The sequence below is a fragment of the Callorhinchus milii genome, unplaced genomic scaffold (genome assembly GCF_018977255.1).
Source record: "Callorhinchus milii isolate IMCB2004 unplaced genomic scaffold, IMCB_Cmil_1.0 Scaffold5, whole genome shotgun sequence".
NCBI classification, from domain to species: Eukaryota; Metazoa; Chordata; class Chondrichthyes; order Chimaeriformes; family Callorhinchidae; genus Callorhinchus; species Callorhinchus milii.
Window position 1 is genome coordinate 49,339,017 of NW_024704746.1, and position 22,263 is coordinate 49,361,279.

General features: G+C 46.8%; 1 protein-coding gene across 1 annotated transcript; it reads right to left on the reverse strand.

Annotated features, from left to right (window-relative positions):
* Window positions 1–2,470: 2,470 nt before the first annotated feature.
* Window positions 2,471–21,808, reverse strand: LOC103181892 (cadherin-related family member 3-like). Its single transcript, XM_042335428.1, has 20 exons — window positions 21,742–21,808; window positions 20,836–21,032; window positions 19,996–20,152; window positions 19,471–19,562; window positions 18,384–18,481; window positions 18,193–18,297; window positions 16,746–16,882; window positions 16,073–16,262; window positions 13,628–13,715; window positions 11,699–11,801; window positions 10,186–10,284; window positions 9,568–9,806; window positions 8,778–8,949; window positions 8,188–8,277; window positions 8,031–8,137; window positions 7,187–7,359; window positions 6,361–6,374; window positions 6,236–6,267; window positions 4,365–4,413; window positions 2,471–3,293 (listed from the first exon to the last, which is right to left on the reverse strand). Exons 1-20 carry the CDS (start codon window positions 21,806–21,808, stop codon window positions 3,013–3,015), a joined length of 2,490 nt encoding a protein of 829 aa, XP_042191362.1. The 3' UTR covers window positions 2,471–3,012.
* Window positions 21,809–22,263: the final 455 nt, after the last annotated feature.

The following is a 22,263-nucleotide window of genomic DNA, read 5'->3' on the forward strand; positions in this document are numbered from 1 at the left end:
AGTGAATGATCAATTTTATCTGGGGATTTTGCCCAGGTCACCGGGAGAGAGAATCTCTCTATTTAAATTCTGTCATTGAAATTAACTGGAACAGGCAGACGGGATCTCTGTTTAACATCTCATCTGAAGGACAGCAATTCCTATAATTTGGCATACCCCAGGACTGCATTGGAGTGTTAGCCTGGCTTCTAACTCAGAGCCAGGCTGACAAGATAAAAAGTAGATTAAAATAGAGACTTCCTACACAGGAGGCCATTTAGCCCGTTGTGTCTGTTTTCCCTGTTATTAATCCCAATTCTCTCTCTCTCCTTACATGATTTTACTGCTCTGATGTTTACCCAATTCCATTGTGAATTTTTCTATTGAACCAGACTCGCTACAGGCGTGAATTACAAACCCTGACAAGCTCTGAGTGAAGAAATTCCTTTACCTCTCCCCTGATATTTCTACTAATATTTCTGAGTTCCCTTGTTCCCCAACTAAACAACATCAGATTTCTCTCTCTACTCTGCCGTGACCATTCAGTATCTGAAAGTCATGGTTTGGGAAGGTGCAATGGAGTTTGTATATGATTCAGCCTGCGGTTTGGGTGATGCAGGCGATTTATTTAATGTGCAAAGCAACATGAAACAAGGCAAACAGGCCAGATTCCAGAAGTCCAACTCAAGCTAAACGGCTCTCTGGTCGGACCGCAGGCTTAGTGTACAATTTACAGCAGTCAGACTGCACTTTAAGTTTACAGTGTTTCTAGCAAATGTTCAGCACATAAATTTAGTCACTGGGAGAAACTCCCTTCTCTTTTCCAACAGTGCCTTGGGATCTTTAACATTATGAACAGATCCAGAAATCGATTTAACATTTCAACCGAAGGACAGCACCTCGGATAAAGTAGTGCTCCATTGGAGCATTAACCTAGACTGTGAACACAACATGGGGTTCAACCTTCTGAATCGGAGGTGAGACATCTGTACTAACTTTTACGGTTAAGACAAAAAGCCGCTGATCTCTTCTGAGAAGGATTGCAGTTGAGGAGCAGGAGTCTGAGCGAGCACTGTTCTCACCCTGGCTGGCGGGGAGGAACGTTTGAGAATTTCTCAAGTTTACAGTGTTTCTAGATGTTCAGCAATTGCAATCGGTTGGTGCAGAAATCACTGTGGACAGTTACGCAAGATAGCGTTGTTATACTCGGCAGGTGATATAGTGTTGCTGTCTGTGAGCCAGTTCTCAACGTAATGTCACTCCCAAAGCTCAGTGCAATCTCAGGCTATTATTAAGAGTGGTCGCGCCCGAAGGCTCCTTTCTCCCCATGTTAACTCTTAAAGTGAATATTAACATAATTAAACAAAAATGGCCATCACATTAGCTTTCAATTATACACAGAGATCCCCATCAGGTGAGTGTGGCCAGTCAGTGATCACAAGGGGATTTGATCTTTGTTGTGTGGTGTCAGGCAATTTGTGTGATGGTGTGTCAGGCAGTCTATCTGATTGTGTGTCAGGCAGCCTGTGATATGCTGTGTCAGGGAATAGGTGTGATGGCGTGTCTGGCAGTGGGTGTGATAGTGTGTCAGACAGTGGGTGTAATGGCTTGTCAAGCAGTCTGTAATGTTGTGTCAGGGAGTGTGATGGTGTCAGAGAGTGTTATGGTGTGTCAGGGAGTGGGTGAGATGATGTGTCAGGGAGTGGGCATGATAGTGCATCAAGTGGTAGGTGTGATGGTGTATCAGGGAGTAGGTGTGATGCTGTGTCACAGAGTAGGTTTGATGGTGTGTCATGGAGTGGGTGTGATGGTGTGTCAGGGAGTGGGTGTGATGGTTTGTGAGCTGGTGGGTGTGATGGTGTGTTAGGGAGTTTGTGTGATGATGTGTCAGGGAATATGGTGTGTCAGGGTGTATGTATGATGACAGTTTCATATCAGTCTGAAGCACTGAAGCCAATCGTTGCTTTTTGTATCAACATTAAATTAAATTCCTGCTCGAAAATGTCTGTATTTTCCATGCCTTAATTAACTTGTCACATACTGAGTGTTTGAAACGGCAAGATATCAAGAACCTGTGAATAAAGGACCAGTAAATGCAAATAGATTTCATATTTAATCATCAGAAACGTACATCCCTACTCAGGCCTGTTCAGCACCCACACCTCATCTGTTCCTCCCCTTCCCAATCCCCTCAGTCACCACAGTGCAATCCGAATTGCCTATTCGAACTTGGAATCTAAAATGCGGGTTGGGCTAATAGACCATGAGCTAAGCTTGTGGAAATACTGAAAACACACAGAGCTGCCGTTAATCACATCATCGTCAATAATTGGAGTCAAACTAGCTAAAACCACACAGCTAGCCAGCGGGGTCCCGGGATGGGGCGGGCGAGTGGGAAGTAAAAAGGGTCTATTCAGGGTTTGAGCTGACTACAAGGTAAGATGTTTGACACGTTGGTAGAACCTGAAAGGGCAGACCTGTCACTGGGGGCAGGGACTCTTCCCGCTCAGCTCCTGTTAACCCTGCAAGCCAAAGCTCTATTGGGTAGGATTGTACTCGTTGGACATGTAGCGGGAAAGCTTGCCAGACATTGACCTCAATGGCTAGCTGTGTGGTTTTAGCTAGTTTGACTCCAGCACTCACTCCACACTCTCTAAGGTCCTCAGACCTTGTTTCATGCCAACCTGTGCCAAATACTCTCCAGAATTTGGTAAGCAGGGTGCATCCCTCCAGGGAGAGGGTGAGCAATCCATTCCAGACAATCGGAAACAATTATAAAGGTGGAACTCTTAGTCTGGTTTAGTAACTCTTGGGTTTCTGCATGTGTCAGACACGATCCCAGCTGAACAAAATGAAACCAATATTGGAACCATCAAAGCAACATTCCCAAGAGTCCAATCATGCTCATTTTCCCCTCAAATCAGCTGCAAGCTTGTAAAATCTTAGATTCAATACCCACACACACACATACATGTGCCCACACACATACACTGGCTAACTCTGCCAGTGAGCTCCGGGCAATTTACAGGTGAGCTATTCCGTCTCCACCAAGTTAACACCTGACAGGTTCCTGAGATGGTTAGATGGCTTGGGAGCTGGGGGTCGTTTGGGTGTGTTCCTGGTTGCATTCTGCACAGGTTGGGTGTCCTTCACCCTGCTGTCTGATGTGAATGGCTCATCTCTCTCTCTGCGGTCACTGGTCAAAGGACCTGGGACTGTCGCTGTCATGTCCTCACCATCTGTCCCAGGCGACTGCACATCCTTCCAGCGTCTGGCTCCCGATATTGTGTTGTACTGATACATCTTACCTGTGACTTCAATAACAGCAGTTATAACCTCACCTCTGACCCAGAAGGCTGTGGGTTCAAGCTCCAGGCCAGGGACTTTGAGCTCACAGTCCAGGCTGACACTACAGTGCAGTGCTGGGGAAGCACTGCATGGTCAGATCTGTCCTTCGAATAAGACATTAAACCATGGTCCACTCTATGCCGGTTCAGGTAGCCACAAGGTGGCACCCTTTGAAGAGCGAAGGGAATTTCTCTCTCCCAATGTCCTGGCCAACAACCTCCCAGATAAAATCATGGCTGATATGGGACGTTGTTGTGTGTTCGCTAATAAAACACACAGTCACTACACTTCACAGTAAAGCGCTTTGAGATGTCCTCCAGATGAGAAAAGCGCTTTATCCTAGGTAAGGATTATTATTCCAGGGTCCACTGGATGTGAGTGCTTCACACTTGGGGTATTGTCGGTCAGGACACCAGGAGAAACTTCCCTTTTCTAACAGCACCTCAAGAACTTTAATGCCCACAGAAGAAACATCAGTTTAACGTATTGTCAGGGGTATCGCTGAAAAATCTGCTCCCTAACACTGCAGCGGAGTGTCAGCCTGGATTGTGAGCTCAGAGTCTCAGGGAAGCCCCGCTCACAGGGAGGTTTCATTTGTGATCTTTCATTGAGCGCTTATTGTCCCAACCAGAAGAGGGGCTGCGTGCAACTTCCAGAGGCTTGACACCAGACCCACAAACCATTGTCTTGGAGGGGCAAATCAGTGACTGAAAGCAGAGATTTTTTCCACTCAGCTCCTGTTAACCCTTCCAGCCAAAGCTGTAACACGTAGGGTTTTCCTGATCAAGTCCGAATTTCATTTCCAAAACTCTGCACGATCTGAAATATTAAGCTTAAAGCTAATGGGGGGGGGCAGATATTGAACTTCAAGCAATACTGATCCCCAAATCTGGTTCCACATAAACTGAGGTAGCTGGAATATTGAGAGAGAGAATAAGAGACAGCGAGGGAGGGAAAAGCGATAGAGGTAGATGGTTGAGCGGTTAATACTTGCAAAATGTAATAGAAAACATGAGCTCTAAGCTATCTCCCCCTACCTGGGTCCAGAGCTTCTCCATCAAAAATGGTGGTGAATTTGGTCATTTCCTGTAGAGTGAATTGCAGATGGTCTCAGCTTTAATGCCCATTGTGCAGTTGTCTGCAGTCCCCGACCCCACACCTACTCCATCTCGTGATATCCCCTGGTGCAGGCTAAGTCCATGATGTCACTTACTCCTTCCCCCACTTCTCTGTCCCACGCAACATCAAATAATGTACTAATAATTCTTGCATTTGATATTGTGCCGGCACTTTTCAAAGTACTTCACCGGACTCACTATAAAGCCCACTATTTTGTGGGCGAAAGCAGCAGCCAATTTGCACACAGCAACGTTCCACAAACACCCATGAAGTGAGTGACCAATTTTATCTGGCAGATTGTTGGGAGAGAGAAACTCCCTTCTCTTTTTCAATAGCATCACGGGATCTTTAACGTCCACTTAACATCTGTAAACTGATGATTTTACGCTAGGTGTGCTCGATAATCACACTTGGTGTATCCGAGCAGAAATAGTGCGGCTGCAGCCACCCCCCTCATCTCCGGCGGGCTGGTTTCCATGGGTGAGAGACTTTGTTGCAAAGAAAGAACCAGCATGAACTGGACAGGAGTGGTTTGGTGAGGGGTTGGCGCAGACATAGTAGCCAGGAGTCAGGTACCCGCATGGGAAGGAGAGTGTGTCACGTGAAGAAAAGAGAGGCGACCAATATTTTATACAGGAACGGAGAGAGAAAAACTCCTCCTAGGCTGTCTGTGTAAGAGACTCAGAGACACAGAGAGGAAAGGACTGTGTGTGTAAGAGACTCAGAGATACAGAGAGGAAAGGACTGTCTGTGTAAGAGACTCAGAGATACAGAGAGGAAAGGACTGTCTGTGTAACAGACTCAGAGACACAGAGAGGAAAGTAAGACACTGAGGTAGAAAAAGAAGGAAGGCAGAGAGACGTACACAAAGAAGTCACCATTCTCTCCTGGAGGAAAGATTGGATCACCTTTGAATCCGAACTACGCATCCCTGGTTGTATGTATGATATAACAACTCAGCAATATCACTTCCATTGTATTGAAACATTAACTTAATTCTGAGGAATGCTGGTCAGCCTCTTGTATTACATTGTGAGGAACTGATAAACTCACATGTCTCCTTGAGGAAGAAATCTCTGGCATTATCAAACTAAACTATATCAAACGCAAGGATTATTTCTTATTAATTATTTAACTCGTCTGAAGGATGACATTGCAGTGCTTCCCCACTCTGCACTGCTATGTAAATGCAGGTTGTTGTCGTTGAGTGTTAGTCTGGATTGTGAGCTCAAAGCTACAACAGTGCTACCAAGTGAGCCAGGCAGACACACCGTGTGAATAATACCCTGTCCTTTCTATCCCACCTTCTGCCCACCTATATACCCCTCCATAGACTGTGCATGCTTCTCCTGAGCCTCTGGCAAGGTTCCCTCCCTTTCAGAACCAGGTCTCAATAAACCTACCCTTGACCTCTGCAAATGCTCCATCTCTAACCTACCATCTGATCTATTATGTTGGTATGATAGTTTATTCCTGTGTTCTAATCCCAATGACCTGCTCTTTTCTCATCCCCCTTGTGCCTGACAAATTCCCCGTCAATTATTTTAATGGCATTCTCACCTTTAATGATCTCTGTCACCCCAGCTCCCTCTGTTTCTCCACTTCATCGAGAATTTTGCCAGTTTCATTATATTTCCATTCTCCACTCTTCTTTCCAAAATGTACTGACTTTCTCTCACACATTCTCACACTCTAAAACACTCACTCACTCAGTCACTCTCTCTCTCCCTCTCTACTCCTCCCTTTCACTCACTCTCTTCTATCTCTCACATTCCACAATGAGCCTTACCACAACCACATCTTGTTGCCTCTTCTTCTGTTCTGCGGTTGAAAAATGAACAACTCAGTTACTTGTGTGTAGTTGGGAGAACAGTGAAGCTCAGTAAATGTCGCTGAGAACCCAGGCGCACTCACCTTGTCTCTCCACTCTGAAAAACAAGGAAAGAGCAAAACAAAGTGAGAAAGAGAATATTGAAACAATGGTATGAGCCGGACAAGAGATTCAATGCAGTATCATCGAGGTCTAACATTTTGGAGGTCAGATGGGTATCTGACCCCTGTGGAAGCCCATCACTCTGTTTAAGAGTATCCAAACCAGACTGAGAGTTCTATGCATCCTATCAACGCTGATCGGAATGGAATGCGCACTCTCTCCCTGAAGTATCCTGATTCCAGAGAGTATTAGCAGAATTAGGTAAGGTAAGGACGATACATCCCTCCGGGGAGAAAGTACGCATTCCATTCCACAGAGTTCCTGCAGATGTGATAACTCAGTGAGCAGTGTGACCCATTGTATTATACAGCTGTGTCATTTCTAATTTCCTGAAGCTGGAATGTGGCCAAAGGAGGCTGTTGGAGTCCATCAGGGTTTGGGGTCTGAGTAGACCTACTGTCATGGCCAGGAGACTTCCACAGCCCATAATTCTACCCAGTCTTAACCCATGACACATTTGGCTTTTCAATTAGGGTGGCATAGAACTGTGAAAAATTAGTTGGGAGCTCTCAGTCTGGTCATATGTGGAACACTCTGTCTGGTTTGGAGACTCTTAAGCAAAATGATGCTTTTTAGTGTGCGTGTGATTTGATCACCGGTTGATCCCAATGACAGATTTCCCCGTGTGTCAGACACCCGCCTGATTATGGTGATGGATTTTCGCGTGTGTCAGACACCGGCTGACCAAAATCATCAATCTATGTGAGGTTTGATCAGTGTATGACTGTGGTCAACATTATAACGTACAGCGTCTCTTTCTCAAGTTCCTTAGGCAGAGAGCGGATATATTTGACCAGGCGGAACGTCAGCAGTCCTAGCCATCCGAGGAGCAACAGGCAACCAACGGTGACAAGGAACGGGATGTACCACGCATCTTCCTCGTAGGTATTCTGTGAGATCCAGACGTATGTTATACTGTCCTGCAATGATAATAATAATACTTGCAAAGAAGGAAGTTTCTCTTGATGATCTGCCCGAGAATCCCCCAAATAAACATTTTCATCTGCTTCGTGGCTGGTTGTGGGATATTGCTGTGTCCAAATTTTCTGCCGCATTCACCCACAAAACACAGTCACTGCACTTGTGAAGCGCTTCACAATGTCTTCTCAAACGTGAAAGGTGTTGTGTCAAATATAAAGATTAACTGTTGTATTATTATTGGGGACAATGTATATCATGTTGAAGCGTCTCTAAGTGTCTCATAGATAATTGCTGTTGAGTCTAGTGACTGTAGGTTGCTAGTTGGTGGCAATGTCTCAGCCATCCAATGACTGTGATAATCATAGAGGCTTTCTGCACAGACAGGAGCTTTTCTGCCCATTGAGTCTGTACTCCCTTCAGACATGTGAGGCTGACATTTAGGGGTGCACTGCATCTCTCCTGGTAGAGTGCGTATTCTATTCCAGGCATAGGGACATTTTCATGCGTATGCATGTCTGGTTTGGAAACTTTTGCTGAGTTTCCACATTTATCAAACAACAGCAACAACAACTTTGGCCACCTTTTACATAGCACCCTTCACTCAGAGTGCTCACATGGGTGGATGGAACATATTTATAGAATAAGCTGTGCAATGCTGGGACGTACTCACTGTTGTGCTGGTTTCTTGAGTGGTGGTTGTGGGACGATAACTTTGACGTTTATGGTCGCTGTCCCGGTTTGCACAAGCTTCCTGTCTTCCCTCCCAGCCAGCAGATTGTCATCTGTGATGTGAAGAGTCAGCTCGTAGTCTGTGGCCGAGTCTATGCCTCTGAAGTACTGGAAGGCGATTGCAAGAACGAGCTGGGTGAGGTTGGAGCCAGCGCTGGGCGAGAGTTTGAAATGATTGTTCCTGTTACCTGACCCACAAAGACAGATACCAGGTTACAGCAAGAAACTGAAGCTAAACCAACGTCCTTCACCTGGGGTAAAGTCTCTGAGCTTTTCACAATGACAAGGCAGGACAGGGGAGAAGGTGAGGTGACCATTGGCGCAGTCGGGGGTGTGGGTTTTGAGGTGGGATATTCGGAGGGGCGTGAGACAGATGGGAAGGGGCCTCGCATTAAACTCGGGTTAGCCAAGCAGAATGAGGGAGCGGAGGAATGGGGTTAGAGATCGCAAATAGGGAGATGCTTGGACATGAAGGCATTTCTAGGTGATCTCACTCCGATCGTTCTCTTTGTCTCTCTGTCTCTCTCATGTCTCTTTCTCTGTTATTCCTCTCTTTCTCATCTCTCTCTCTGATCTTTCTGTCTGATCTCTCTGTCTGATCTCTCTCTGTCTCTCTGTGCTCAGGACAGTGCTGTGTGGTGTGACTGTGGACTGTGTTAACCACATTAATGGGGAGTGACTGATGTACCGGAGATGATGAAGTAACGGAAAGCCTGAGGGGCAGAGTCGGCATCTGTACAGGACAGGCGGAAACCTGCGATTTTGGTGCCGACAGCAGTTCCTGCAGAGACTGTCAGCTGCTGAAAGCCAGGATGGCAGACAGGAGGCTCGTCATTAACTGGGAGGATATTCACTGTAATCTGGGACAGAAGGGCATCCAGTTATAATCAACAGTAATAATGCTTTGCTCGTCTTTTATCCCGATCCCTCACATCCGAACGACCCAGAGGTCATGGTATCACTGTCAACTGCCATGACTTTGTTCGTGGATCAATAAGACAACCAATTTGCTCACTGCAGTGTCCCACAAACAGCCATTAAGTAAACTATCAATTTTATCGGGGGAATTGTCAGCCAGTGGGAGAGAGAAACTCACTTCTCTTTTTAATAACATCATATGGGATCTTTAACGTCCACCTGAATGGGCACAGACAGGCCATCTCATCTGAAGGACGGCACCTCCAACAATGCAGTTCTCCCCCCAGCACTGCCCTGGAGTGTCAGCCAAGAGTGTGAGACTGAACCAGGTGGACACTCTGTCTGGAATATGAGGGGGGGTGAGGGGGGAGCTTGTCCCATTAGCTGGACTCCCAGGGTCACTCCCTACTCTGAAAACACATTAAGTTGGAGCGGCTTTCCTGTGAGTCATTGCGGAATTTCGGATATCTTAATAAAAAAAATCCTTCCAGATCACGCAAACTGAATCCGTTTGAGATAGGAAACTGTGTATGATGGCGTGAGTGTAGTGAGCCCTTTACTGTTGTGGTGCCTGTCTGCCCTTTCTCCGGGCCTCCATCCACGGCTAGTACTGTCAGCACATAGTTTCGCTTTGTCTCATAGTCCGGCTTGGCCACCAGCTGAAGATTCCCTGAGGACGGGCTGATCCTGAACAACTGCCAGTATCCCTGTGTGCTTCCTCCTCCAACCAGAGAGTACGTGAGGGCAGCTGCTGGCCGGTCTCTGTCCTCGGCAGAAACTCTTCCGATCACTGTTCCACCTGGAAAAGTCAGTGAGGCTGAGAGGCCGAGTGAGACTGAGTGATGGGGAGAGATAGAGTGAGACAGAAAGACAGAGCGGGATGGAGACAGTTCCGGGCAGAGTGAGACAAAGCCAGAAGGAGCAAGATGGAGAGTTGGGGTATTTGTTCAAGAGACAGACACAGAAACCTCCTCTCTTGTGCCTGTCCCCCTCATTAAAATTTGCTGACAAGTACAAAATACAGTTACTCCACTTCACAGTATATCCTGTGACGCTCTTTGGGACATGCTCCCAATGTGAAAGGCGCAGTACTAAATGTAAGGATTATTCATATTATTGAACCACAGTTATAAGGAAAAAGGTGGGAAGAAATAACTGCTCAGTCTTTGGTTACTTACTTGTTGTGATCTCGGAAACATTGAAAGTATAAGACATCTGGGTGAAGTTTGGAGTGAATTCATTCACTGGCAGGATTGTAACATATACAGTCACAGTATCTGGTGAGGAGACAATCAGATACAAACAGGAATGAGGGACTTCAGTTATGAGGAGAGGCTAGAGAAGCTAGGATTATTCTCCTTGGAGCAGAGAAGGTTAAGAGCAGACTTAACAGAAGTTTTCAAAATTATGAGGGGATTCGACAGGGTGAACAAGGAGAAACTATTTTCACTGGCGTGTGGGTTGATAACCCGAGGACACCGAGTTGTTAAAAGAAACAAAGGGGAGGTGAGGAGAAATTTTTTCACACAGCGAATTGCTCGAATCTGGAATGCATTGCCTGAAAGGATATTGGAGAAATCGAGGAGATACAGAGGAGAGCGACCAAAATGATTGAGGGAATGCAAGGACTGGACTATGAGGACTGACTAAGTAAATTGGGCATGTTCACGCTGGAAAAGAGAAGATTAAGAGGCAACATGATTGCTATCTTTAAGATTCTAAAGGGGCAAAACAATATAGATCATGACAGTCTGTTTCAAATTGACCAGAATAGTAAAACCAGAGGACATGGCCTGCGATTGAAAGAGGTAAATTCAGAACAAATCTACACAAACACTATTTCAGTGAGCGAACAGTGAAACTGTGGAACAGGCTCCCCACGGGGAGATGGTTAAAGCAGGAAGTGTTGATTCTTTCAAATACAGATTAGATAGTTTTCTTTTAGAAAATAACACTATGGGATACAGTAACAGGTAGTTAGGGACATATGTGCGTACGACCATCGGGAGGATGGAAAGCAAACTAGATGGACCGTTGTCTTTTCTGGTCTAGCATTTCTTATGTTCTTATGAAAGGGTGGTGGAAGCTGATTTGATAATAATTTTTCAGAAAGAAGTAGATAATTATTTGGGGAGGACAAGTTTGCAGGACTATGCGGAGAGAGCTGGCACGGACACAATGGACCGAATATCCTCCTTCTGTCCTGTATACTTGCTGCACAGAATACTTGCAGCATATACCTTGTATATCAAAATGCAACGATTATTATTATTATTATTATTATTATTATTACTTACCTAAAAATGGTCTGCTGCCCGCATACAAATTCCGTACCTCCATCGCATCAGTTCTGGCCAGGCTTCACTGGCCAGAATAATACATTTCAATACCATGTATCACTTGGACCCGAACACGCTGGGCAAAATGGCCCTTTCTGAGTAGAATATTTCTAGGTTTTTAAGTGTCAGCCTGGCTCTCTCCTCTGAGTAAGGAGGTGGTGGGTGGGTGGCGTTGGAGACTTTGAGCTCACAGTCATGGCTGACCCTCCAGTGCATTGCTGAGGGGAGCACCCATTGTCAGAAATGCTGTCCTTCACATGAGATATTAAACCTTTTAGATGTTCTGAGTTAAAGACTGAAGTTGTCTAAAGTTTGCCTCACATTTCTCTCCCCTCACCCCCACTCTACTTACCCTGGTGATAGGGCGCCACACTGTCATTCACAATCACCAACATCTCAAACACATTTTCACCATCAAAGTTAGTTGGGTCTTCAAAGTCAAGAATCCCAGTTACCTTCAGAGCAGATGGAGAGAATACACTTCATGAATGTGCTTTCATCACGTCCAGGCTTGACTACAACAACAATAACAACAACAAAATTACATTTGTATAGCTCCTTTCACTTCGGGAGGACGTCCCAAGGCGCTGGACAATTAGTGTTTCGGACCCAAGGTGGGGGTCGGGATTGGGGAGAGTGGAGGGCAGGGAGGGGAAGTAGGGTGATAAAAGCACAGTCAAAGAGGAGGGTCTTGAGATGGATCTTGAAGGAGGCAAGGGAGGGGACGAGGCGGAGGGACTGCGGGATGGATTCCAGAGAGTGCGGGCAGGATGACAGAAGGCCTATCCACCAATTATGGTGCGGGCAAGGCAGGCAATAGCCCGCTGAGTGGAGGGAGCAGGCAGGATGGTAGGGTGTTAGGAGGTCAAAGAATTAGGGGGGAACAAGGCCATGAAGAGCTTTGAAGGTGAGGACCAGGATTTTGAACCATATCCTCTATGTGATCAGAAGCCAATAGAGTCGGGCGAGAGTGAGTGTTTTAGCGTCACAAGCCTGGTGCGGCAGAGGACATGGGCTGCAGAGTTCTGGATGATCTGCAGCCTATGGAGGAAGGAGTTGGGGAGGCCAATAAGCAAGGAGTTTGCATAGTCAACCCTGAATGCGTGTCTGAGGGTTTCAGCGGCCTGCGGTGTGAGACAGGGTGGAGCCGGGCGATGTTGCGGAGGTGGCGGAAGGCAGAGCAGGTCATGGCACGGATGTGGGGTAGAAAGGAGGTAAGGGTCAAGCAGGATGTGAAGATTCCGGACTGGCTTAGTCAGGTGGAGTGAGCATCCATGGATGGTAATGCTGTCAGTGCCTGAGGTGTGGAAGCGCTGACGGGAACCAAACAGGAGGGCCTCAGTCTTGTTGAAGTTCAACTGAAGAAAGTTAGCTCTCATGATGTCTGACAGACATTCTGTCAGGACAGCAGTGGTCCTGGAGTTGGGGAAGTTGACCCCATGTCTGCGGATGATGTCACCAAGAGATATAGATATTGAAGAAGAGGGGACCATGGACAGAGCCCTTAGGAATGCCACACAAGATGCTGCGGGGGCTAGAGGCCATGTGAGAGGTACAATCTGAACCATTCAAGGACAGAACCATAATGATTGAGACCAGGACTATGCTAACTCCCTGCTCGTCTGACTTCCCAGATCTTCCCTCCATAGGGTACGGGCCATCCAGAACTTTGCAACTCATGTCCTCTCCTGCATCAGGCTCCGTGAGTCAATCACCCCCAACATTGCCCAGCTCCCTATCCACCAGAGTATAGAGTTCAAGATCCTTGTGCTCACTTTTAAAGTTCCCCATGGTCTTGCCTTACCCTACCTGTGCAACCTATTAAAACCTTACCAACTTGCCCGCTCCCTCCACTCGGCAGCCACTGACCTGCTTCACGTCCCGACCCCTCCCACGCCGTTGCCTTCCCCACCATCAGCAGTCAGACCTTTAGCCTCTGCAACTCCATACTAGAGCCCCTCCACTTCACCCTTCCCTCGCCTCCTTCAAGGCCTGTCTCAAGACTTTCCTCTTTGATGATACCTTTGATCTTCCCGCTTGGATGCAATCCCTTGACTGTCCAGTGCCTTGGGATGTCCACTCAATGTGAAATATATATAAATGTGATTTGTTCTTGTTGAGAGTGATAATTCTGATGTTAGGACAGATCAACAACTGAACCAGGGTGACTCATCACCAGGGTTGAGCTGGCATCTACAATCAGGTAAACTGGGGCTCTCCAGCACAGAGGTTCCCTTCACTTCACACATTTTCTGCTCAAACATGAATTAAACTTACGTACCACGATAGTTCTGGGATCCCTCGGGTTCAAAGCAAATCTTCGGCCTGCCCCAGCAAATGGCCTCAGGATGTAGTTGAGGTGACTGTTGCTGGGGTCGGCATCAATATCCCGACAGATTAGAGAGACAACCTGTGATCCCTTGCTGGCGGTCTCCATCACCTGCACACTAGGCACATAGAGTTATTATAATAATCCTTGCATTTGAGATGTCTGAAAGGCTTCACAGGATAAGCAACAACTTCCACAGTTACGCGGATGACGCCAACTTTACCTTTGTAAAGTGCCTTTCACACCGGGAGAACGTCTTAAGGCACTGAACAGTCACGTTTCAGGACCCGAGCATGGGGGGCGTAGGTGGGATAAGGGAGGGTGGCTGAAGGCATAGACAAAATGAGGGTCTTGAGTTATGCCTTGAAGGAGACAAGAGAGGGAGTAAGGTGAAGGGATTATGGGATGGAATACCAACGATTGGGGGCAGAGAGGCTGAAAGCCCGGCCACCAATGGTAGAGACCTGGAGCAGGCTGGAACCTGCTGAGCCGTGGGAGCAGACAGATTGATAGGGGGTCAGCAGGTCAGAGATGTAGGAGGAGGCAAGGCTATGGAAGGCTTTGAAAGTTAGGATGAGGATTTTGAATTCTATCCTGAGGGATGGGGAGCCAGTGGAGCGGGCGAGAGTTGAGGTGATGAGGTCACAGAGCCTGGTGCGAGAGAGGACATGAGCTGTAGAGTTCTAGATGATCTGCAGCTTGTGGAGGGAAGTGTTAGGGAGGCTGACAAGAAAGGAGTTTCTATAGTCAAGCCTTGAGTGTGTATGAGGATTTTGGCGGTCTGAGGGGTGAGGAGTCGTGCAATGTTGGTGGGGGAAGGCAGAGCGGGTCATGGCATAGATATGGGGGAGAAAGGATAATTGAGGGTCGAACAGGTTCCTAAGCTGGTGAGGTCGAGTGACCTCGATATTGTCGGAGACAAATTGGATAGATAAGAACTAAACCATTCAAGGTCAGAATCTTGAAGGTTGAAGTGAGAGGACCGGCAGTAGAGGAGTATAGAGTAGTCCACGGTATCGAAGGCAGCAAAGATATCGAGGAGGACAAGGAGGCAGAGGGAGTCCTGGTCACAAATGGACAAAATGTCATTTGTCACCTTGACCAGAACAGTTTGGAACAGAAACCCAATTGGAGAGGCTCATGAGTGTAGGAGAGGAATGAGTGAAGCTGGGCAGTAAAGTGCAGTGACTGTACTTAGTGAGCACCCTGAAAGAGTGATGGAAGCCGATTTGATGACAACTTTTAAGAGAGAAGTAGATAATTATTTGGGGAGAACAAGTTTGCAGTGCTATGGGGAGAGAGCGGGAGAATGGATTTGTTTTAGGTAGCTCTTTTCAAAGAGCTGACACAGACATGATGGGCCAAATGGCCTCCTTTTGTGCTGTATAATTCTATGAAGTTATTTCCCAACAGACACAGTGCATCCAGTATAGACACAGTGAGGGAGTTGAGGTAAGCATAGAATTTTTTTTGTTCAGATTGGTGTCTGACACATGCGGAAACCCATCACCATGTTTAAGAGTATCCAAACCAGACTGAGAATCCCACCTACACATGGAAATTCCAGGGATGGATTTTTGGAATGGAATGCACACTCTCTCCCTGGAGGGACACATCCTGCTTACCTAATTCCAGAAAGTATTAGTCACAGGATGGCATGCACCAAGGCTTGGAAACCTCAGAATGTGCGTTGGGAAACTGCTGGAGTCCAACCAGATAAAACCACATAGCATGCCATTGATAGCACTGTCTGACAAACTTTCCTGCTGGACAAGGACCACCCTACTTGTGAGGGTTTTGGCTTACAGGGTTAACAGGAGCTGAGTGGGAGGATTCCCTGCCCCAGTGGCAGACCTGCCATTCCAAGGCTGGCTGTGCTGTCATCAGCAGTGCTCTGGAATATTGCAGACCCACATGGTCTAGGAACTGGACTAGATACCATCAAAGGTGGGCTCGATTCTGACGTAACATTGCCAAATATATTACTTTGGAACCAACTCAGCCCTGAAGAGACCCTGCTTACCTCCCTCTCCCCCCGAGACCCTGCTTCCTTCTCCACCAATTATTGACATGATTAACAGCTACTATGTGTGTTTTCAGTATTTCCACAAGTTTAGCCGGTGGTTTATTAGTCCAATTCGCATTTTAGACTTCAAGTTCGAATAGACAATTCAGTTTGCTTTGTGCTGACGGAGGGGATTAGTAAGGAGAGGGACCGGACAGCCAAGCCACAGAGGGCTGGCTCAATTCCGACTCCATTGCCAAATATGTCAGCTTGAATCCAGTTCAGCTCCAAGGAGATCCCGCTTACCTCACACCCCCCCCCAAAGAAGACAGGGATGCGGATTATAGATCCTTCTTTCCATAAGTTTTGCGCTTTCCCTACAGTGCTAGTACCTGTGTGTGTGTGGGGAACAGAATGGGTGCTTGTTGTTAATGTCCTTTATGAGGATTGTTATGGTGTCTGAGGATGTATGCCCTCCTCTGAGGCTGTCTGTAACCACGATTTGCAGCTGTTGCCTCGTAGCGTTTTTCAGTGAGGTGCTCCCTGTGTCCAAGGTCTGTGCCACCTGAATCTCACCTGTGGCTACAATCCATAGAGAGACAGAGAGTGTTAGTCGCTTACATTCCAGCAGAAGGCCACCCCAGAGGTCATGGGCATTTCATCCCAACTTTCCTGAATGGGCCCATCCAGTTGATGCAACTCTTATATGTCTATAATAATGTTATAATGATCCTTGCATTTGGTTTAGCTCCTCATCTCACTGTTGTGATGCCTCAAAGCGCTTCACAGGTTTTTACAGTTCAGTCAGGCCTACTGCACGTACCTTCACCATTAGTGGCTGTGCTTTTAGCCTCTATACACTGACCCTTAGGGACTCCCTGCCTCAATCCGTCCACCTCGACCTCTTCTTCCCCGTCTTCCATTCACGCTGAAGACTTCCCCTCTCTACCTGGCCCTGCGTTAAACTCTGCCATTGTTCAGAGCTTCAAGACAGTACCTCTTGAAGGGCGCGACATAAATGCAAGCTATTGTTGTGTCTGAATGTCTATGTGTGTCCAAGCATACCTGAATTAATTGTAAAATAGGGATTGTGTGTTTTGAGGTGATAGCTCAGAGTGTTGTCGTCCAAGTCCTCAGCTGTCACTGTTGTGATCACTGTACCGGGTGTCACATCCTCAAAAATCTCAATCAGTGTTGCAAGCCTGGATAAATAGGAACTCACACTTATACCGAGCCTTTCACATAGGATGAATATCACAAAGTGCTTCACAAAGTCACAAGATCGTTCTAGATGAAGAAGGCTCTTCGGACCATCTGCTCTCATCCATCCAGAACACCCACTCTAACTTTCCCCCATCACAACATCAAGCTGCTTTTTAAATGAATCCCAATATCCTGGCCTCAACTACCCTTTCTGATAACCTGTTTAATTAATTAACCTCTGAATAAAGAAAAACTTCCTGGGGTCTGTCCTAAAATTCCCCTTTACAACTCTAAACCTGTGGCTTTTTGTTCTACTGTCTTGTTGCATCCAAAACTATTGATCTGAGTTTGCTGTTTCAATCCCATTTCAAATGTCATACATCTCTGTAAACTCCCCTCTATGTTATCTTCTCTCAAGACTGAAGAGCCCTGGCTTGCCTAATCATTGCTCACAGCTAATTTCTCTAACACTGGGGATCATCCTTGTTGTTCTCCTCTGCACTACCGTTAGGGTCTGGGCAGCCCCTTATGTTGCAGTGACCCAAACTGTTTGTAGTATTCAAGGTGTGGTCTCACTGCTCAGCCTGTGTATGAGGTCTGGGGATCTAAACTCAGATGATTTAGCAATCTAGCCCAGCATCCTGTTTGCCTTGTTTATTGCTTCAAAATATCTTGTACTGGGTGACCAAAAATCATGATTCTATTACAATATCTAATGCGTCTTAAGGAAAGATGATATTTTTATGTGTTTTTAGATAATAGGCTAATAGATAATAGAATTTTTGTACTTATTTTGCCCACAAAATATACAGTCAAAATATACAACTTCTTAAAAATTCGCTTTGCAGTATATTCTTGAACACATGATAAGGCACAATATCAAATGCAAGGATTATTAGTATTATATCGTGCTTCTCACATAGGATTCAAAGCCACTCCTTCCAGTAACTCTCGCCCCATCCCGAGCCTCAGAGTTTCCTCATCAGCTACCTGACGAACATCTGCCTTCAGTGTGGTGGGAGGACCTTTACAAAATAGTTTGTGATGTGCTAGCCACCTTGAGGTTGATATCAAAGTTACCAATGCCTGACTCAGCACAAGTTGCTTAATCCAGATCCTTATGTGAGAGGCAACTCCATCTCTCGTGTACTCAGTGATAGATCAGTGCACAATACACGGTTACAACACTTTATAGTAAAATCCTGTGGAGCGCTTGAGACGTTATAGGTTCTGTATCGAGTGCTATTAATATTATTATATTGTGAAGAATCAAGGAGCTGTCAAGCCAGGAAGCAGGGTGTCCACTTACTTTGTAAATCTTGGGCTGTTGTCATTAAGGTTTAGTATATTCACCAGCAGAATCCCAGTAATGAGGTGACCATCTGTGTCCATCACTGTCACTGCAACAGCAAAGCTGTAAAAAACAGCAGTCACTCACAGAGTGTTAAGCACCTGACTGTGGAAAGCTTTGCATAGCGTAGAACTGTATAGAAAGGGTACCTGTGTGGGTCTGTTTCATAGTCTAAGGTTTGAGCTGCAACGATAATCCCAGATTGTCCGCTGGAGTGAGCAGCGAAGAGTGTCGAGTTCACTGCAAACTGCAGTTCAAAAGAGACTTTGTTATATACTCTAATCAAACGGTTTCCCTGACTGTTTACCATTTCATCTCTTTCCTTTCAAAAATTCCTCTATCTAACTTCCACATGCCTCAACCCTCTTGCCCCCCCCACCCCATCTCTGAGACCTCCTTCGTTCCTGTTCCCCTACACCAACTCTGCTCAGCCTTTGCGCCCTCCATTTCAGATGTGCTTCACCTCCCCCATACAACCTCCCCCAAAATCCCGGTCTCGTGCCCCTCCATTGAAATCGCTCCATCTCGGCCCTGCCCTCTGCACTTTCAAACCTCTTTTCAAAAGCTACCTGTGTGGATGCAGCTTTGGCCACCTCCTTCCACCCTCTATAAAGCCCTTTGGGATGTTTGACTATTTGAACTTCACGCAGAGGATAGTGAGATTGGGGAACTGACTGCCTGAAGTGGTGGCTGAGTCAGATAGTGCAGATGCATTCAAGAGGAATCTAGGCCTTCACATGAGGGAGAGGGGAAGAAAAAAGTGAAGACTTATGTGGAGTATAAACATCAGCTGAGTGGCCTGTTTCCCTGCTGTCCAGTCTTTGTAAAGGTAAACAGTGTTGAAATGTGCAGGTCAACTGTAGAGATCAGTGGTTGGCATGGCTTGTCTCCAGTTAACATTCACCAGTCTGGCTTTGTCTCTTTCACTTGATAGTTGTGCACAGGTTACACTTGGAAGCTTTGCATTCATCTCAGGTCACCACCCACAAACAAAACACGTGCACTTGTCTTTTGACCACATGAATTTCCTTATGTAATGCCAGCGTCACCTATCACCACCAGGTGGTGCTTGCGCAACAAATAACATCACTTTACAGTAAAATCTTTCATGCCATCAGCGGTCAAATGTGGATTTCAGCCCAGGAGTGGGCTTAAGTGGGGTAGGGGTGGGTTTTGCCGTAACAAGTTTTACGTGGATGTGAAAATAGAGGGCTTTGCCCTGTCTGCAGCACTTACTGAGAGGGTCTCGTCTCTGTCAGGGTCAGTTGCTTGAACCTCATATATCACTGTCCCTGCTTCTGAATTCTCCAAAATGTTGACTTGTACAGCTGGAAAAGGGAAAGGGAAATGGCATCAGTGTGATGGGCAGCCGCTTACTGCTCACATATTGTTCGTGGGACAGGTTCAGTAACCAGCATTTTAGCGCGCATCTCTTTAGGTTTCCATACAGCCCACCCCCAGCTCGGGTGCAAACCCTCGACCGTCCAGCACCTCGTGTGTCAGCCTCGCTGACCCTCGCCTCTGAGTCAGAAGGTTCTGTGCGCTAACGCTGTGCCCGGCTGACATACTCCAGAGGTCATGTGGCCAGCCACTGGCGAGCAGGGAAATTATGTCAGCAACGACCTGACAATCCGGAAATGCTGACCAGCAACCACTTTTATAGCACTGGGTGTGTACGTATGGACCACAACGCTCTAATGGGATCCAACTGTTTTGCCCAGAGATGAGAATGTGACCTTGGACAACACTCGCCTCCGTTACTTAGACCATCCAGGAACCTGGGCGGCTCGTTCACATCACTTAAAATCACAGTGAGCACTTTGAGATCCGTGTATCCCTTATTATCTTCCACAAAGATCGACAGCTCAAACTGCCTTTGGGTCTCATAATCCAGCCCCGCGGAAGCCAAGACAATCACCTGAAATAACAAGGAAGTTAAATCACTCTGCTTTTCCCCTGTTCCTCCAGAGCATGAGGACACGTGGGGGTAACGTACGTACGCGGCATTTCTTAAAAGTGTTCCCAAATCAACCTGTCCGGTCCCTCCACTCAGCAGGCTCCGGCCGGCTCCATGCCCCCGCCCGGCCCGCCCCACAATTGGCGATCGGGCCTTCAACCTCTCTGCCCCCACCCTCTAGAACTCCATCCGACATTCCATTCCCTTACCTCGTTCCCTCTCCTGCCTCCTTCAAGACCCTCCTCTTCGACTGTGCCTTTGGCCACACTCCTATGCTTTCTGCTCTACCCGCCACATGCAACCACGCCCCTCCCACCCCCGGTTAGGGTCCATCTCTGACTGTTCAGCGCCTTGGGACTCTTTGGGACATCCTCCTGATGTGAAAGGCGCTTTACAAATGTAATTTTGTATTGTATTTTTATTGTGTTGCAGCATGTTTAACATCCAGCTGAACAAGGAAAGATGGGTTTTAACAGCTCATTCGAAGGATGGCATCTCAGACATTGCAGCACTCCCCCCAGCACTGCACTAGAACGTCAGCCAGGATTGTGAGCTCCAAGTCCCCGAGGTGGGGTTTGAATCTACTACCTTCTGAACCAGAGGTGAGAGCACGATTGATTTAGGTTCACCAGCCTAACACTCACTGTCAGGTTCAGTCCAGACACCACAGAGACGCTGAAGAAGTCATTGAGCGGTTGGGGGCTCAGGATCCGAGGGGAGAGTGTGGTGCCACCAAGTGTTGAAACCACATAACAGTTGAAGATGCTGGTCCCCGCCGGGATATGCTCCTGCACTGTGATGGTGGCAGGCAAACCCGCCAGTGCCAGGGCACCTTCAACTCCTTTGCGTGAAGAGAAAACAATGTGCTTTTACTCTGCTTTTGGAAAATGATGTAAATCACACCACCTACTTGCCAACGTCTCATTTCTTTATATCAGAAAACCTTTTGTTTAAAATGCAAACAACAATAATAATAACAACTTGGATTTATATAGCACCCTCCACGACAAATGGCGTCTCAGAGCCCTTCACAGTAACGGATCCCGGGGCCGAGCCGGGGGAGGGGGAGAAAGGTGACCAAAGAAAGGTCTTCAGCCGAGACCTGAAAATAGGAAGAGAGGGAGCGACGCGAAGGGAGTGAGGAAGGGAGCAAAATGTGTGTGTGAGGGTGTGTGTGGAATATGTGTGGTGTGTATATATTTGTGTGTGTGTAATATGTGTGTGTGTGGAGTGTGTATGGATGTGTTTGTGTGAAGTGTGTGAGTGTGAAGTGGAGTATATGCAGGTTTGTGTTTGGGTTGCTTGTATGAGGCGGAGAGCATCACACTCAGACTTCATTCACAACCTTACACATCAACACACAAATTCCTTTAACCATACGGTCCTCAGCACTTGTCTGAACACAGTGAATCCCCAGTGTTTGTACCCAGGTAGTGAATGCATTGGAGAACAGAGCATAAGTCAGACAGGTGAGCGAGCACTCCTCAGCTGGGAGGAGAGGGGGCGTTGGGGTTGTGAGGAGGGGAGAGAGGATGGCAGTGCAAACATACCTGCTGGTGTCAGACCCAAAAGGTGAACGAGAAGGAATGGTTTGAAGAAAGGAGCAAGGCTCTTCATTGCTCACCTCAGCTCTTGCTTGTTGCCTTTCTGTGTTGGAGATTGTTGCCTGGCGTGACACACTCACCTGACATATTGATTGATGTGACTGTTTTGTTTTAAAAAAACACAAAAAGCAATTTTGTTTGAGAATGTGTGTGTGAGAGAGTTTGTGTGAGTGTCAGCCTGACTTAGTCAGGAACAATCTTGCCTCTGAGTCATAAGGTTGTGGGTTCAAACCCCACCTTGGGACAGTGCATTGCTAGTGGGGGGACTGAAATATCCAAGGTGCTGTTGAAGCCGAAGTCCTGTCTGCCAGTTGAAATGAACATTAAAGATTCTCAATAATGTTGGAAAAGAGCAGGGAGGTACTATCTCTGGTGTCCTAGCCAATAGTTCCCCAGATAAAGTAGGTTGTTCACTTTGTCGCTATCTTCATTGGGATTTAGAAACAGTTCCTTGTGCCACTACCTCCT